At 44.5% G+C, this 17438-nt stretch overlaps 1 protein-coding gene across 3 annotated transcripts; it reads left to right on the forward strand.

Annotated features, from left to right (window-relative positions):
- Positions 1 to 9: 9 nt before the first annotated feature.
- Positions 10 to 10588, forward strand: LOC105488083 (zinc finger protein 134). 3 transcript variants are annotated; one of them, XM_024794837.2, is made up of 4 exons: positions 10 to 220; positions 1751 to 1923; positions 5025 to 5119; positions 5775 to 10588. In XM_024794837.2, the coding sequence occupies exons 3-4, from the start codon at positions 5080 to 5082 to the stop codon at positions 7016 to 7018; spliced, it is 1284 nt and encodes a 427-aa protein (XP_024650605.1). In that variant the 5' UTR covers positions 10 to 220; positions 1751 to 1923; positions 5025 to 5079; the 3' UTR covers positions 7019 to 10588. The 3 variants fall into 3 exon arrangements, with proteins under 3 accessions (XP_024650605.1, XP_070944197.1, XP_011750128.1); XM_071088096.1 differs by lacking the exon at positions 1751 to 1923; XM_011751826.3 differs by lacking the exons at positions 10 to 220; positions 1751 to 1923 and adding an exon at positions 262 to 335.
- Positions 10589 to 17438: the final 6850 nt, after the last annotated feature.

Consider the following 17438-nt stretch of genomic DNA (forward strand, 5'->3'; position numbering starts at 1 on the left):
AAAGCTCGGGGTTGCTGGGCAGTTCCGAGGTGACGGAAGTGGGAGGGTGCGGGAGGAGTCGTTGTTCGTCCTGCAGAGTGGATCGCCAGCGAAGACCCCGCCTCCACCCCCGGGGGCGAAGGACCGCGGTGCCAGGGTCCCGCGACCTGGGACCCCCCTCGCGGCTCTGTGAGGTCTATGAACTATGATGGCGGCGGCCGCGGTGTTGAGTCCGGCGCAGGTGGGTGCTGCGTTTCCGAGACTTTCGCCCGCCCGGAATCCTGAAGTTCCGAATGAGGAGCGCCTGTCTGAGTCCTTGCTGCGCAGGCCCCAGTGTCCAGGGCAGCGGGGCGCTGGTGGGTGGGACCTCGTTCCTAAATCTGGCATGTAAGGTGGGGGCGAGTGTGACGGGCAGAGGGGCAGCCTGAGCACAGGCTTGGAGCTGGACTGAGCCCGTAGCAGTCGGGAGCGTGTGTGAGCGGTAGTCACACCTGCAGTGTCGCGGGGAGAAGTTGCATCTTCATTGCGAGGACTATAGGAGCCATGGCGGGTTTTGAAGGGTGGAGGGAAGGGATTTGATAAAGGATTTTTAAAGTATTCCAATGTTTGCTGAGGAGGAAACAGACTAAAGTGAGGTAGAAACGGTGAAGATGGAGGTAGAGCAGGGAGACCTTTGAGGAGGCCCCTGCAGCAATCTCCAGAAGTATTGCCGTGGTGGCTGGGCCAGAGCAGTGGCAGGAGGGATTTGGGTGAGGAAGTCGTGAGATTCTGGATAGATTTTTAAAGATGGAACCAACGGGGTTTCCTGCTGCATCAGATGTGGTCATGAGTGAATGTAGGGAGGTGAGGGCTATCCAGAGTTTTTTTTGTCTGTTTTCCTTCCTGAACATGTGAAAGAATGGAAATTGGTAAGTCACAGCAGGGAGCACCTTTCAGGGGGATCAGGAATTGGGTTTTGGACTTGGTAAATCTAAGGTGTTCTGTGTTGGAGGTTCACATGGGTAGCTGAACATGCAGGTCTGGAGTTCTGGAGAGGGAGTTGTGCTAGAGACCTTCAATGCGTGAGGCATAAGGGTAAAGCCTGTAGTGGATCAGGTTTAGAGGGTGGAATATTAAAGATATTATCTTATGTGGCCTCTGAAGTGAGAAGTAGGGTTAGGGTGGAAGGCCAGGGATGAAGGGGTGGACACTTAAGATTCCTTCCAGAAAGGAGGGGTCCTGGCATGTGAAAAGATTCTAGATGGTGGTGTTGGAAGTAAATGCTCGGTGCTGCAAAGTGAAACCAGCACTCAGGCAAAAGTTTTCTCAGCAAGGCATTTTACTTCTGCGCAAGTGTGCTGCCTGCGTTAATCACGATCACAAGAGCACACTGAACAAAGGAGGGAAGGGGGTTTTATCTCTAACCTGTAGTCCCTACCTTCCTCTGTGTCACTCCCCCTTGGGCTGGGGTCGAACTGCACAATCTAAGCTGACCCAATTGGGTATATTTTCCCAAATAAGGAAGAGGGAAGGGGAAGGTGAGTTACAGTGGTGGGACATGTGGGTTGTGTGGGATGTGTGGTTTTGGTGGGGGGAATGGGTGCAAAGTGAATAAAGGAACCGATGTGAATTAATGATTAGTGCTGACGGGAAGGTTGTTTACAGTAACTAGGGGCAAGGAGGCATGGAGAACAAGAAAATTAGGTTGGAGAACAAGAAAATTAGGTTTGAGAACAAAGAACAAGAAAGTTAACGGTAAACCTTTGAAGAGCAATTTTATTATATCTTACAGTGTCAGCAAGAGGAGAGGGCTGTAGAGCATACATAGCGTGGCCTGCACTGGAGACCAAGGTGAGGGATGCGGTAGATTTGCCATGAAGGCTCAGCGTGCCTTCATGGGCGCTGCCTGTGGAGCAGTTCCATCCCCAACCAGTGCACTGGTGCCTCAGTTACCCAAACCCTCAGGTAAGCAGAATTGATGAACATCTCTAATGAAGGAGCACTGCAGCTCCCCTTCAGAGGAATATGTATCAGGTAGGCTGGTTTAGTGCAAGGACTAGTGTACACCTTGCAAGTACACAGAAGTAGGGAACTAAAAAATGCATATACAAAGTAAGGTAAATTTATACTAGCACTTAATGATTGGTCAAAATATTAATTTGCCTTGAAGTATGTTATTACAATGGAAAATCTTACCAAATTTTCTTAAAAACTTTTAAAGCAGGCAAAACAACCTAATTTTTTAAAAACTCATCAGTTCATTTGCATGGATAGTAGTAGCTGTTTTAAAGGCACTTGAGATGTACAGACAATCCTGATACAAACAATAGCCCTATGAGGTAGGTGCCGTTTTTATCCCCACTTTTAAGGTGAGGACACTCAGACACTGGTCTTTGTTTATATTCACACAGCTGGTAGGAGCCAGCACTGAGATCTGAGTATCTGAAGTTAGAGAGGTGACCCAAAATCATTCCTGCCAAAGGGCAGGGTAGACAGAGCTTAGGGAAACAGTTCAGTCCATGAGATCCCACTGTGGGAACCTGCCACTCCCAGCTTCCCTCTTCTTGTGAGGTTGCCATGGTGGCAGAAACTTGTGATTCCTACCTAGATGAGTGCAGATTGTCTCATGCCCTCACTTAGCCTGACACACCCCCATTATCTCAGCAACTCAGTATGAAGAATGATAGTGTTCTGGGACTCTTCAGTGTCCCTTCTGCCTACTGTTTGAGGAGGTCCTGCAGTCACCCAAAGCTCTGTGTTGTAAATTCTGTTTTGGAGTTATGTGGAGTTTCCATTTCTGGCAAGCAGTGGGATGAAGTGTGGAACATTATCTCAGGCACAGGAACCAGCATGTGCATATACTTCGCTTGAGGCTAAACTAGAAGTGTTTGGGGAACCTCAGGTCTCCATTATGTCTAGTGGGATCAGACAGCAGGGACAGGGTTCGGCCCAGAAATGGCAGCCTGAGGATCTGGGTTTCTTTGCTGAGAGAATTGGGAGCCACTGCAGGTTTGGAGCTAGGAGGGAGTGATCTGACTTTGGTCTTAACCAACTTTCTCTGACTGTACAGTGAAGAAAAGACTGTGGGAGTGAGGATGAAGGAAGGAATACCACTGAGGAGCTTAATGCAACAGTTCAGATTGGAACACAGTGGTGGCTGTAGAGGTTGGAGATGTGGATGGATTTGGAATCATTTTTCTTAAAGTGGGACCAACCAGATTTTCTGATGTGGAGGATGAGAAAGCAAAGGGGAGGGGTGAAGGATGACCCTGGATATTTTCGTCTGAGAAGATATAAATATGCCATCAACTGAGGTGACAAAGTTGGTGGTAGGAGTACCTTTCAGAGGTAATATCAGTAGTGCAGTTTGGCTATGTGGAATCTACCGTGTTCCAAAGACACTTGCGTGGAGGTGTCAAGTAGACAGCTGGACACAGAGATCTGAAGTTCAGAGAAGGGATTCAGGTTGGAGCTATCCACAGGGTGGCTGCCCAGCACGTGGATCAGGATTGAGGCTTGCTACCAATTTAGAGAGAGAATCTTTAGGTCATGGTGACAGTGCCATCAGCACACTGTAAGGACAGGCACAGCAGGGTGGAGGTAGGGGCCATCTTAGAGGATAGAAGAGGGAAGGAAATGTCCTTGGGAGGAAGGAGAATAATAGGGTCCCAGGCCAGGTGGCAAAGTGTTCCAGAGAGAGAGTGGGTGTGAGGTGAACCACTGTAGTAATAGAAGGGAGGTGACAGTGAGGCCAAAGCCGTGCTTATTCAGCTCTTTATGTGCTCCTCAGGCTTCCATGGTGAACTTTGATGGGACCTGTGGAGTTTCAGTCAAGCTAGTCAATTAGCCCAGAGACAGATTGGGACAGTAGGCAGAATCAGTGTGCTTGGGGTAGGTGCCCAGTGAGTGTGGGTTTTGAATGAGTTAAGTGTTGAGAAGAAGCCTGTGACTGACCTCAGTAGTACAACAGCAAAGCAGAAAAGGGCTGAGTTTATCTGAGATCTGCACATGGTTCTGGATTGCTAATTGACCCGTGAAATAGAGCCAGGAGGGGGGGAATTTAATAACTGGATTCAGGGCAACCCATGGCAGTGTGTCCATTGATCAGGACCAGATGTTATCCTGGATGCTTTATCCAAGCATTCTCTGGATGCTGTGTGCAGATTTGCATGTAGGGAAGCCGTGGAGGTACCTGTGTTGTGGGTGTCATAGATGTAAAGGAGGTATGGCCAAAAGGGTGATGTGCACATGGAGATGGAGTGTAAATTCATGAGCCCAGAGCTTTGGTACCGAGGGTTTCTGAGACAATGCTGAGCTCAGTCACACCAAGGCCTGTTATCTCATTTGAGTTAGATGTGACAAGGAGTCCCAGAGAGAGAGGCTGCTCTTAAGCTCAGTTGTCCATCTCACACAGGGCTGTGTGACCTTCAAAGATTTATTTGTGTACTTAGGAGGAATGGGAGCTGCTGGATGAGGCTCAGAGACTCTTCTATTATGAAATAATGGCTTCTGTGCTTTGCATTTATAGTCTCCCTGGGTGAGGCCCCAGTATCCCATTTTTCTGGACTGGGCCCTACTCTTCCTTTTTCCCCTAGGGATTGCTCTTTCCTTTCCATAGCTAGAGCATGGGCACTGCTGTCTTCTGATTCCCTCACCTAGGTCCCCTGGGTGCCAAGGCTCAGCTAGATGCATTGCCTCCTCTCTTCCCTGTGTTCCTTAACTCCTGCTGCCCTGAAGCCTTGCCAGGAAGGGTTTGGGGGTCAGGAGTCCTAAGGTGACCGACCCAGTGAATCCTGCTTGTCCTCTCCCTGGCCAGGTGACTGTCCACGATCGTGACACCTCTGGACTCTGGGCTCTACCCGCTTCCTCTAATTGTAATTTCCTTGAGTCTGCCTGTGTCAAATCATGGTCACCACTTGTGGAGCCATTGCACTGTTCCTGCAGGACAATTTTCTGAGGTTCATTTTGTAGTATTTGTTTTCTTGCAGTTTTGCATGGGTGGGCTGTGGGCTAGTGCTTTCACACTCAGTCTGTTTCATCTTTCCCCTATGCTTTGTATCTTCCAGATCCTTTGTGGTTGCTGAATTGTAACGAGAGAGAACCCTGGGTGCCTGAGAGGGCATGACTCTAGTCACAACAAGAGGGGCTTGGACAGGCCCTGGTGAGTGGGAGCTGAGGGATGCCATAACCTCAGGGCTGGGTTCCTGTAGTTCCAGAAACCTATGTTGTGCCCATTACAAGTGTCAAGGCTAGAGGCCCTAACTTAGTTCTACCTTTTTATCCCCATTCTGTACACTCTTGTCATTTCTAATCTGACTTCTGACCTAGGGCTGTCTTCTCCCATTCTCTACCAGAGGGGCTCTTAGTAGAGCAATAACTCTCTCTCTGCAGTGCTTTCCAATATTGGACTACACTTACACTGATGTATCATAAGATGTGTGCATATCCTTAAATAGTCCCTGAACACGTTACTTGTTTTTAATCACATTTTCCTGGGCCTGGACACACATTTCGGCATAGCACTCACCTGTCACCCACAGTCAGCCAAGGTCCTGCTAAAAGTCATTGCAGAGGATGAAGTTGGAGACCTTGTACTACACCCCATCCTCGTATCTTTGTTTCTTGTGAGGCCATCTCCATTCTGTGACTTTTAGATTCCAGTACTGTACAGCAGCCTTTTCTTCAACCTGATCCTAGCTCTGTTCCACCAGGAAACTTAGGTACTCAGTCCTGGGTACAACAGACACACATTTGTGATGGAGTTGCCCCACCCACCAAAGTCAGCATGTACATCAATAGTATTTTTCTGCCTTCAGGTTGTTGGCATGGAGTGAAGGATGAAGAGTCATCTTCTGAACAGAGCATTTCTATAGCAGTGTCACATGTTAATACTTCCAAGGCAGGTTTGCCCACACAGACAGCTTACCCTTGTGACATATGTGGCCCCATCTTGAAAGATATTTTGCACCTGGATGAACACCAGGGTACACACCATGGGCTGAAACTTCACACATGTGGGGCATGTGGGAGACAATTCTGGTTCAGGGCAAACCTTCATCAACACCAGAAGTGTTACAGTATAGAGAAACCCTTAAGAAGGGATGAAGGTGAGGCCTCAATTGTGAAGAACTGCACAGTTAGCAAAGAACCTCACCCATCAGAGAAACCCTTTACGTGTAAGGAGGAGCAGAAAAACTTCCAGGCTACTTTGGGTGGCTGCCAACAAAAGGCCATCCGCAGTAAGAGGAAGACACACAGGAGCACTGAGAGTGGGGATGCATTTCATGGTGAACAAATGCATTACAAGTGCAGTGAATGTGGGAAAGCTTTCAGCCGCAAAGACACACTTGTCCAGCACCAGAGAATTCATAGTGGAGAGAAGCCTTACGAGTGCAGTGAATGTGGGAAAGCCTTCAGCCGCAAAGCTACACTTGTCCAGCATCAGAGAATTCATACTGGAGAAAGGCCTTATGAATGCAGCGAATGTGGAAAAACCTTCAGTCGAAAAGACAACCTTACTCAGCACAAGAGAATCCACACTGGAGAAATGCCTTATAAGTGCAATGAATGTGGGAAATATTTTAGCCATCACTCCAATCTAATTGTACACCAGAGAGTTCACAATGGAGCAAGGCCTTATAAGTGCAGTGATTGTGGGAAAGTATTCAGACACAAATCTACACTTGTTCAGCATGAGAGTATTCACACTGGAGAAAATCCTTACGATTGCAGTGATTGTGGGAAATCCTTTGGCCACAAATACACCCTCATTAAACATCAGAGAATTCACACTGAGTCAAAGCCTTTTGAGTGCATTGAATGCGGGAAATTCTTTAGTCGAAGTTCTGACTTTATTGCACACCAGAGGGTTCACACTGGTGAAAGGCCTTTTGTGTGCAGTAAATGTGGGAAAGACTTTATCAGAACCTCCCACCTTGTTCGACACCAAAGAGTTCACACTGGAGAAAGGCCATATGAGTGCAGTGAATGTGGGAAGGCCTACAGCTTAAGCTCCCACCTCAATCGGCACCAGAAAGTTCACACTGCAGGCAGGCTTTAGGAGTGCTTTGAATACAACAGGACTCATCAATCAGATGTTGAATTTCATATATCTGAACGTTGACACAAAGGAGATTCCTTATGGTGCCAGGTATGTAGGAAGCTTCGAGGGATATGTTGCACTTTCTGACCTGCTCAGGTTTTTTGCCAGAGTTTTGTCGCTGTCAATGCCTGTGGCCGAAACCATCTTAACTACCAGCTTAGATACCCCAGCATTGGGGAACGCAGGGTTTTGTATTCTCCAGTCCCTGGAGAAAATCATGAGATGCCTGAGTTCATTGGGGGTCCTCATTCCGTTCTGTATGACAGGTATAGGTATGGACATGATCCATCTTTAGCCACGAGGGTCTGAGCTGTATCTGCTGGTGGCTTATACAGAAGGTTTACTTTCTTCATGGATATTCTTGGTCTCACATACTTGTATTGAGTTTTTCCAGCCTCCAAGTCACCTGGCCTGGGAAAGTACTTGCCTCATGTTGCTCTGGTTTGTGATAATAAAGGCTTTACAGTTTAAGCCACTTTTAATCTTGGGGGTTCTTACTGTCTGGAGTGGATTGAAAACAGACTCTGCCAAACTGAAGACAGCCTTTGTGGGGCACCTCCAACTTTGCCTCAAATGGGACAGTGGGTTGAGGGAGAACAGTTCTTAGTTCAGTTTTGATGTTAACTTCCATAGCTGACAAAGCTTGTTAAGTAAGAATTCAGATCTTGTGTAGACCTGATTTGTCTGGATTATTTGAGAGCCCATATTTCACCTTGAGGAGGGTGCCGCTGCTGTGACAGCCTGCAGTGTTTTGAAACAGCATGGATTGAGTGTCTTGTTTCCAGCATATGTCCCTTGTTCCCCAACACTGTTGAGGGAAAGCTGTTCCTCAGGACCTGCCGAGTGGCCATATTCCCTGAAGGCCTGAATCTGGTACACAGGCCACTGTTGGTAAGATCTAAAACATCCAGTAGGGAAACAAAATTGATATATATTGGGTGTGGATAATTGGGATTGGGGAGATTGTGGCGAACTAGAGGGGAAGTACACATTGTAAAAACACATCCACAGACAGTCCAGGCACTGAGGCTGGATGGGATCAGGTATCCAGAAATCTCAGGATCTCCAGGGCGGTGTTACTGTTAGGTCAAGACCACTGGTGCAGCAACGAATGTAGTTTTCCTAGATTCCTCTGCCTCCCTGGGCTCTTTACCTAATGTCTTTGCTGCACAGGCAGTAACCCTGGGAGTAAAGAGGTGTGGTGGTCCAAAGAAGTAGCTTTTGTGACCAGCTGGGGTTTCTGGTGATTCTGTTGGCAATGGTCCTCATTGTTTGCCAGTTTTTCTTACTACTGAGGAAGAGATTGTCTTCCCAAGGTATTTGGAGTGATAAGAGTCACCGTAGTGACGTAGAGTCACTCTTAATGATGTCCAGTTGTCCAATTTCCAATAGAAGTGGGACACCCAGATTTTTTAAAGGGATAACTTTTTATAGGTTCACTGAGGTGTAATCAACATGCAATATATTGCACATATTTAAAGTGTACCAGTAAGTCTTGATACACACACACACACTTGAAACTATCACCCTATCAGTGGTGTCGGACAGATCTGTCACCCCAAAGTTAACCTCAGGCCCTTAACCTTTATCTCAGTGCTCTCCTTCCCCCAAAATCCCTAGGCAACCATTGAGTAGTTTTCACTATAGGTAAATTTGTCTTTTCTAGAATTTTATGTAAGTCTGTCTATAAAGTGTTAATTTTGTTTGTTGTCTTCATGCAACAGAATTTGAAATTTGTCCATGGTATGTATGAATAGCCCATTTTAAAATTACTGAGTCATATTCTGTATGGATATACCACAGTTTATCCATTTATCTTGATTGGTGTCTACACTCCACACCCCATTTTTAAATACTAAAAAGCTGCTGCAAATATTGATGCATGAGTCTTTATATGGACACTTAGCTGAGAACTTTTTTTTTTTTTTTTTTTTTTTTTTTTTTTTTGAGACGGAGTCTCGCTTTGTCACCCAGGCTAGAGTGCAGTGGCCGAATCTCAGCTCACTGCAAGCTCCACCTCCCGGGTTTACGCCATTCTCCTGCCTCAGCCTCCTGAGTAGCTGGGACTATAGGTGCCTGCCACCTCGCCCGGCTATTTTTTTGTATTTTTTAGTAGAGACGGGGTTTCATCGTGTTAGCCAGGATGGTCTCGATCTTCTGACCTTGTGATCCTCCCGTCTCGGCCTCCCAAAGTGCTGGGATTACAGGCTTGAGCCACCGTGCCGGCCAGCTGAGAACATTTTTAAGCAGAGGTTTTGAAGGTGTGGCCATGTTTCTTACTGATTATAGTAAAATATATTGGAAAAGAGATACATACAGGGAAGAATTGCGAAACAGAAAAGACCCAAGATTTGATGATTTGGGAAATTCTCAGCTCATCTGAATTGGAAAAAAAAAAAAATTGAAATTAAGAGATTCATTGTCAGGAAAGCATGTTTTAGAGAGATAGGCAAGGATGTTTGCTATTACCGAGATCAAAACATACATTAGAACACTCATTTCTTTGAAGAGATTAAACATGACTTGTAGATCCCCTCAATACAAACAATTTATAAGAAGTTTAAACTATCAGTCATCTCAGCAAAAGCCAAAAATATAGATAGGGGATTCCCTAGGGGGAATAATCTGCATAAACCTCTTTTCTAATGGTGTGAATTTCAGTGACATACAGGAGACTCACAAAATTCTTGAAAATTTTATACAAGTGAAAATGCTCACCTTGGGTCTAAAGGAACCTTGAAAGTATGAAGTTAAAGGGTGTAGACATGTAAAGTGTGAAGTTAAAGGGTGTAATATTCTATACATGGGACTGGCTGCAGAAACAGGTGCAAGCCCTTTCTACCTTTCATGAGAAAGGAAGGATGACTCAGAGCAGAGGGGACTCCATTGGGCAGAGTCCTGAACCACGTGATATTCCCATGTCTTGACTCCCAGTGGCATTTGCCAAAGTAGATTTCAAATTTTCTTGGGATTAGTGGTTCCATTTGTTTGTTTTCCCCCCTTCCATTTCCTCCCTTTTTGAAACAATGCATATACATATAACTATTACCCTAGGTCTTTCCCACCCTTTTGTTTGGGAGCAGATAACTAGTTTTCTAGTTTTACGGATCCAGACGAGACAGGAATAGCACTGGGTGGTCACAGGAGGATGGAAAATCTCAACACCCTGGTTTTGTTGCGGCTGAAAAAAAAGAAAAAACCCAAACAACAGCTAAAACAGGAACTAGGCAAAGAAAGCATGGGATAATAGAAAACCCAAAACGAAAGAGAAAACTGCCAGAACCCCAGTCAGGGTGACATGTCCATGACTCTTCCAGTCAAATGCAAATAAGGGAGGAGGGGTGGTAATCGGGGGTCCCTGAAATTCCCTCCTTTCCCAGAATACCTAATGATTACCCCGATTAGAGGAACACCCATACAATTAGAAACCCAAACTTCATTTTGCATGACTTGCTCTCAGGAGCACTCCCACACTTCTCTCTTGTGTATACTTTTGCTTCACAATAAAAGCTCCTTGCCTTTGCTTCATTGTGACTCGTCACTGAATTCTTCGATGGTGTTAAGAACCTGGATGCTGGCTGGGTCTGGGGTCTCACCAACAATGTCCAGTGAGCCCCCCCAACAACACAAGAATTGTGCCCCAAGATGAGATTATACCTAGAGCCCCATCCGTACCGGACTTAGATAATTTAGATGAGATTGGAGACTTTAGCTCAGTGTGGAGGCGCACACCTGTAATCCCAGTTACTCAGGAAGCTAAGGCAGGAGAATCGCTTGAACCCAGGAGGCAGAGGTGGCAGTGAGCCAAGATTGCACTACTGCACTCTAGCTGGGCTATAGAGGGAGACTGTCTCAAAAAATAATAATAAAAGACATCAAATTTTGGAGGGGAAATACTTATTGGTGAACTGAAAACAACAGTTCTGGTATGTGGGATAACATATCAATAGCCTTGATCATTTTGAATTTCATAATCATAAATGGGATTTTGTTTTGTTTTGTTTTATTTTTTTTGGTTTTCGAGACAGAGTTTCACTCTTGTTGCCCAGGCTGGAGTGCCATGGCATGATCTGAGCTCACTGCAACCTCCGCCTCCCGGGTTCAAGCAATTCTGTCTCAGCCTTCCGAGTCGCTGGGATTCCACAGACATGCGCCACCACGCCCTGCTAATTTTGTATTTTTAGTAGAGACGGTTTCTCCATGTTGGTCAGGCTGGTCTTGAACTTCTGACCTCAGGTGATCTGGCTGCCTCGACCTCCCCAAGTGCTGGAATTACAGGCGTGAACCACCATGCCCGGCCTTTTGGGATTGGTTTAAAGAGCTGTGGAAGACAATTGAGCAATTACCACAAACAGATTAGCGACGGAGTTCCTAGTATATTTGAAAATGAATAAAATTGTTCCTGAGAAAATTAACAATAGTGATCTCAGTCTAAATTATAGAGTAAGTGATTCAGAGAGGATAATATGCCACATATGCATAGATTTGTTTAAAACAGTAGTAAATTAGCACTGTAAAAATTGAAAAAAAAATAGTATTAGAACAACAATTAGGTTGATGAAGCACAATAAGAGACTAATGAAAAGGAAAGAAATGAAATTAATATCAAAATGTATAAAATAAATTTAAGCCATATACAAGCATGCCAAATTAACTTGTGAGATTAACAAAGATTGTATTAATTGGAGAAAAAGACTAGGAGTCTGCAGATCCTAAGATTACGCTTAACACTAAGCCTCTTACAAACTTCAAGTTTTCAAAAAGGCTCAAGGTTTTCTGGTACAGAGGTACTGTGGGAGCACAGTTCAGATTTAACTTAAGAACATTACATTATTTAGGCCAGGCGTGGTGGCTTTAGCCTGTAATCTCAGCACTTTGGGAGTCTGAGGCGGGTGGATCATGAGGTCAGGAGATCGAGACCACCCTGATTAACACAGTGAAACCCCGTCTCTACTAAAAACACAAAAAATTAGCCGGGCATGGTGGCCGGCGCCTGTAGTCCCAGCTACTCGGAGGCTGAGGCAGGACAATGGCTTGAACCCGGGAGGCAGAGCTTGCAGTGAGCCAAGATCCTGCCACTGCACTCCAGCCTGGGCGACAGAGCAAGACTCCGTCTCAAAAAAAAAAAAAAAGAAAAGAAAAAGAAAATTACAGTCTTTAGGAAACTAGCTATTTATCAGAGAGTGTATGTGACCAGAGTAAATTTTGCCAGAATAAGCCATCTTATGATGTCTAGATGACATACTAAATACTTAAACTGATTCAGAATTACCTGAGCTACTTCAACATAGGACATAGCAAAATACTGATAATTACATTGCTATATACTTATAAAAGATACTTTCAGCCAGCAGCAGTGGCTCACACCTATAATCCCAGCCCTTCAGAAGGCGGAGGCAAGCGGATCATCTGAGGACAGGAGTTCCAGACCAGCCTGGCCAACATGGCGAAACACTGTGTCTACTAAAAATACATTAGGCAGGCGAATCGCTTGAATCTGGGAGGCAGAGGTTGCAGTGAGCAGAGATTGTGCCATTACACTCCAGCCTGGGCGACGAGCAAAACTCAATCAAAAACAAAACAAAAAAAAAACATGCTTTCAAATCTGCCTAACAATTATAGCCTGAGTCCTTATATTCAGGATTATCTATTTGTAACTTACAACTTTTTACAAATATTTTTCTTAAACTAAACTAGAAAGAATGTTTGGTCTTGCAGGTGTCTGAGAATCTTTAGTAAAATACCCCTACAGATTCTATTTTGAAATCATGATTTTTTAAAAAGCAAAAATGTTTATTTCCAATTAATTGCTACAGAGATGCCAAATGTCCACTCAGTAGTTGTGAGTAAAACAATTTGTCTTATTGCTCTTCACTTCACAGGCAAATAAACTCTTTGAGTGATTGTGTGAAGTTCAGAGTATTTGGTCAGGGATGAAATGGAGGCTAATAGGAGAAAACATAGGTTATAAGAGAAAACATGGAATAGAGATTCTAGGGGCACTAAAGCAAATGCATGAGGTAGTCTATGCTTCTGGGTACCTCATAGTATGTTCCTTCTGAGTATTTGTATTCCAAACCTCTAAATTACAATTTTTTATATAACATTTCTTACTGGATTCTCCAAGATATAGTCTACTTTTTGAAGAATATGACATTATGTAGAAATAGTGGTTACTTACCAAATGGTATTTGCTACTAGGAAAGTAGCATCAGTTTTTGGCATGGGCATCTGAACTCTGAGAATAAGGTTTGGGATTCCATGACCTCATCTCCTTGCTGGGAAATGATGGTAATTTTATTCTTCCACCTGTAATTGCAGTGATAGTGTCTCCAAGAGGATTGGAGACAATCTCTAAAAAATATTTTTTTGAAGTTAGAAAATTATAGAAAATTATTAACATTAATTACTGGAGTTATCCATTTAGAATGATACCATACCTAAAAGAGAAAATTATCTGTGAAATGAGAAAAAATAAAGGTCGATAGAGGAAACAGTTCTAAGACATGAAACATGTAAGTTGAACCCTTGGCTATGCTAGAATCTTGGCTCCCATGAAATTCTTTTTTTTTTTTTTTTGAGACGAAGTCTCGCTCTGTCGCCCAGGCTGGAGTGCAATGGCGCGATCTCGGCTCACTGCAACCTCCACCTCCTAGGTTCAAACAATTCTCCTGCCTCAGCCCCCCGAGTAGCTGGGATTACAGGCGCCCACCACCATGCCCGGCTAATTTTTGTATTTTTAGTGGAGACGAGTTTCGCCATGTTGGCCAGGCTGGTTTTGAACTCCTGACCTCAGGTGATCCACCCGCCTCGGCCTCCCAAAGTGCTGGGATTACAGGTGTGAACCACCACACCCGGCCTAAATTCTTATTTCTACAAAGTGTGACATTTTTTCATTCATATGAATGGTGACAAATAACAAACTTGTAAGGAAAGAGTAAAAAGAGAGTAAGAGTACAAAGGTGGAAGAGTTGAGGAAAAGCATTACTCAACATCTTCTCTGGTTCACAGGCTCTTCTAGATTTGTATTTACAGCAGTGAACAACCTACAAAGAAATGTATTCTCAAGTAGTCTTTATTCAAATTGAGAGATGTGGTCTGGAAATAAAGAAAATATTGGAAAACATACACTAAGTTATTAAGAGACAGATTCTATGGAAAATATTAGAATATCAGCACCAAGTAATAACAAAAGTGAAGTAGGTAGAATTTCTATAGGAAATAGGTCAGGGTTGTCCTTATAGTGGAGATAATATTTGAGCATGTATTTAAGCAGAGCAGAGAGAGAGAGTGATTTGTAAACACAGGGAAAATGTGCTATGGAAAAGAAATAGCCAGTACAGTGTCCAAAAAGCAGGAGCTTGCCTGGAAGTGAAACAAATCATGTGGTCAAAGCACAATTCAAGAGTGGCTGGTGATGGTTTTTATACCATAACAAATCTCCCCAGTGTGCACAATTACCCGTATATCCATTCACATGTCATTATCTCAGACCTCCTTGTCAGCTATCTTCTCAAACATATTCTTCCTTGCCGTTGATTACACTGCCAGGTTATTGACTGCTATCCTGTGAAATACTTGTTATTTGGACACTTATTCCTCCGCATAAAAGGGTTTACAAGGTATGCCACTTGTGGCTTCACCTGCAGGGAAAATTTTGATCCCCAACTATCTTTCAAGAGGACGCAGAATATGACTCTGAGGCAGCCACAATTTTTTTTTTTCTTTTGAAATTTATCTTTTTTCCCACCCTGCCTTATGGTGCTGACACAATCTTTTTTTATTACTAAGTTTTTGTTTGTTTTTTGTTTTTTTTTGTTTGTTTGTTTGTTTGTTTTTTTTTTTTTTTTTTTGAGACGGAGTCTCGCTCTGTTGCCCGGGCTGGAGTGCTGTGGCCGGATCTCAGCTCACTGCAAGCTCCGCCTCCGGGGTTTACGCCATTCTCCTGCCTCAGCCTCCCGAGTAGCTGGGACTACAGGCGCCCGCCACCTCGCCCGGCTAGTTTTTTGTATTTTTTAGTAGAGACGGGGTTTCACTGTGTTCGCCAGGATGGTCTCGATCTCCTGACCTCGTGATCCGCCCGTCTCGGCCTCCCAAAGTGCTGGGATTACAGGCTTGAGCCACCGCGCCCGGCCTGTTTTTGTTTTTTTTTTGAGACAGAGTCTCGCTCTGTCGCCCGGGCTGGAGTGCAGTGGCCGGATCTCAGCTCACTGCAAGCTCCGCCTCCCGGGTTTACGCCATTCTCCTGCCTCAGCCTCCCTAGTAGCTGGGGCTACAGGCGCCCGCCACCTCGCCCGGCTAAGTTTTTGTATTTTTTGGTAGAGACGGGATTTCACCGTGTTAGCCAGGATGGTCTCGATCTCCTGACCTCGTGATCCGCCCGTCTCGGCCTCCCAAAGTGCTGGGATTACAGGCTTGAGCCACCACGCCCGGCCTATTACTAAGTTTTTAAGAGCACTTTTAGGTTTGCAGTAAAATTAAGGGAAAGGTAAAGAGATATCCATATACTCCCTGCACACCTACATATGCATAGCCGTCCCCTCCTCCCCCCGCCAACCCCAACCGGAGTGGCACATTTGTAACAATTGTAAACCTACACTGACACATCATTATCACCCAAAGTCCCTACTTTACATTAGGGTTCACTCTTAGGGTTGTACATTCTGTGTTTGGACAAAGGTACAATGACACGTGTCCACTATTAGAGTGTCATATAAAATTGTTTCATCGCCCTGCTAATCCTCTGTGCTCCACAAATTCATCCCTCCTACCCTTCTAAACCCCCAGCAACCACTGATCTTTTTGCTCTTTCATACTTTTACCTTTTCTCAAATGTCATTAATTGGAATCATACAGCATATTGCCTTTTCAGATTGGCTTCTTTCATTTAGTGGTATGCATATAAGGTACCTCCATGTTTTTTCATGTCTTGATGATTCATTTACCTTCAGCATTGAGTAATGTTCCATTGTCTAGATATACTACAGTTTCTAATCCATTCACTTACTCAAGGACATTTTTGTTGCTTCCAGGTATGCCAATTTTGGATAAAACTGCTATAAACATACATGTACAGGTTTTTGTGTGGACATAAATTTTCCATTCATATGGATAAATTCTGAAAAATATGGTTACCACATTGTATGGTAAAAGTGTGTTTAGTTTTGTAAGAAACCACCAAACTCCATTTCAAAGTGGCTGTACAACTTTGCATTCCATCAGCAATGAGAGCTCCTGTTGCTGTACATTTTCTCAACCATTTGCAGTTGTCAGAGGTGGTTCATTCTAATGGATGTGTAGTGGTATCTCACTGCTGTTTTAATTTTCACTTCCCTGATGACATATGACAGGGATTATCTTTTCATACACTTATTTGTCATCTGTGTATCTTCTCTGGTGAGGTATCTAAACCTAAAGTCTTTGCCCATTTCGGTTTTTAATCAAGATGTTTCTTTTTTTTTTTTTCTTTTGAGACGGAGTCTTGCACTGTCACTAGCTGGAGTGCTGTGGCATGATCTCGGCTCACTGCAACCTCCACCTCCTGGGTTCAAGCGATTCTTCTGCCTCAGCCTCCCGAGTAGCTGGGACTACAGGCATGCGCCACCATGCCCAGGTAATTTTTGTATTTTTTAGTAGAGACAGGGTTTCACCATGTTGGCCAGGATAGTCTTGATCTCTTGACCTTGTGATCCGCCCGCCTCAGCCTCCCAAAGTGCTGGGATTACAGGCATGAGCCACCAAGTCCAGCCCTGAAAATTTTATATGATTATACAAAACTTACTTCAGCTAATTGTGCTTCATTACCTCATGAGGAGTACTGGGAAGTTTTGAGTACGTGCAATGGATGGAAACATTGAATTTGGACATAAAGAGTTGTGTCCTTTTTTTTTGTTGTTGGAGACAGAGTCTCGCTCTGTCACCTAGGCTGGAATGCAGTGGCGCGATCTCAACTCACTGCAACCTTCACTTCCCAAGTTCAAGTGATTCTGATTCTCCTGCCTCAGCTTCCCGAGTAACTGGGATTACAGGTGCCCGCCACCACCCCTGGCTAATTTTGGAATTTTTAGTAGAGACGGGGTTTCACCACGTTGGCCAGGCTGTTCTTGAACTCCTCACCTCAGGTGATTCGCCCACCTTGGCCTCCCAAAGTGCTGGGATTACAAGCGTGAGCCACCGTGGCTGACGAGTTGTGTCATTTTTCACTAGTTTTTCAGTTGGTTACCTGAAAGTATGAATTTTTAAAGCATAATAGGATTCAGCAGTCTCAGGTAGGAAAAAAGATCCTACCTGCATGTGAATGCACACACAACTTTCAGGGTTCTGAAGAAATCCAGCATGTGTAGGATGTAGAGGAGATACATGGTAGGAGGTGAAGCAA

This window comes from Macaca nemestrina, chromosome 20 (assembly GCF_043159975.1).
Source record: "Macaca nemestrina isolate mMacNem1 chromosome 20, mMacNem.hap1, whole genome shotgun sequence".
NCBI classification, from domain to species: Eukaryota; Metazoa; Chordata; class Mammalia; order Primates; family Cercopithecidae; genus Macaca; species Macaca nemestrina.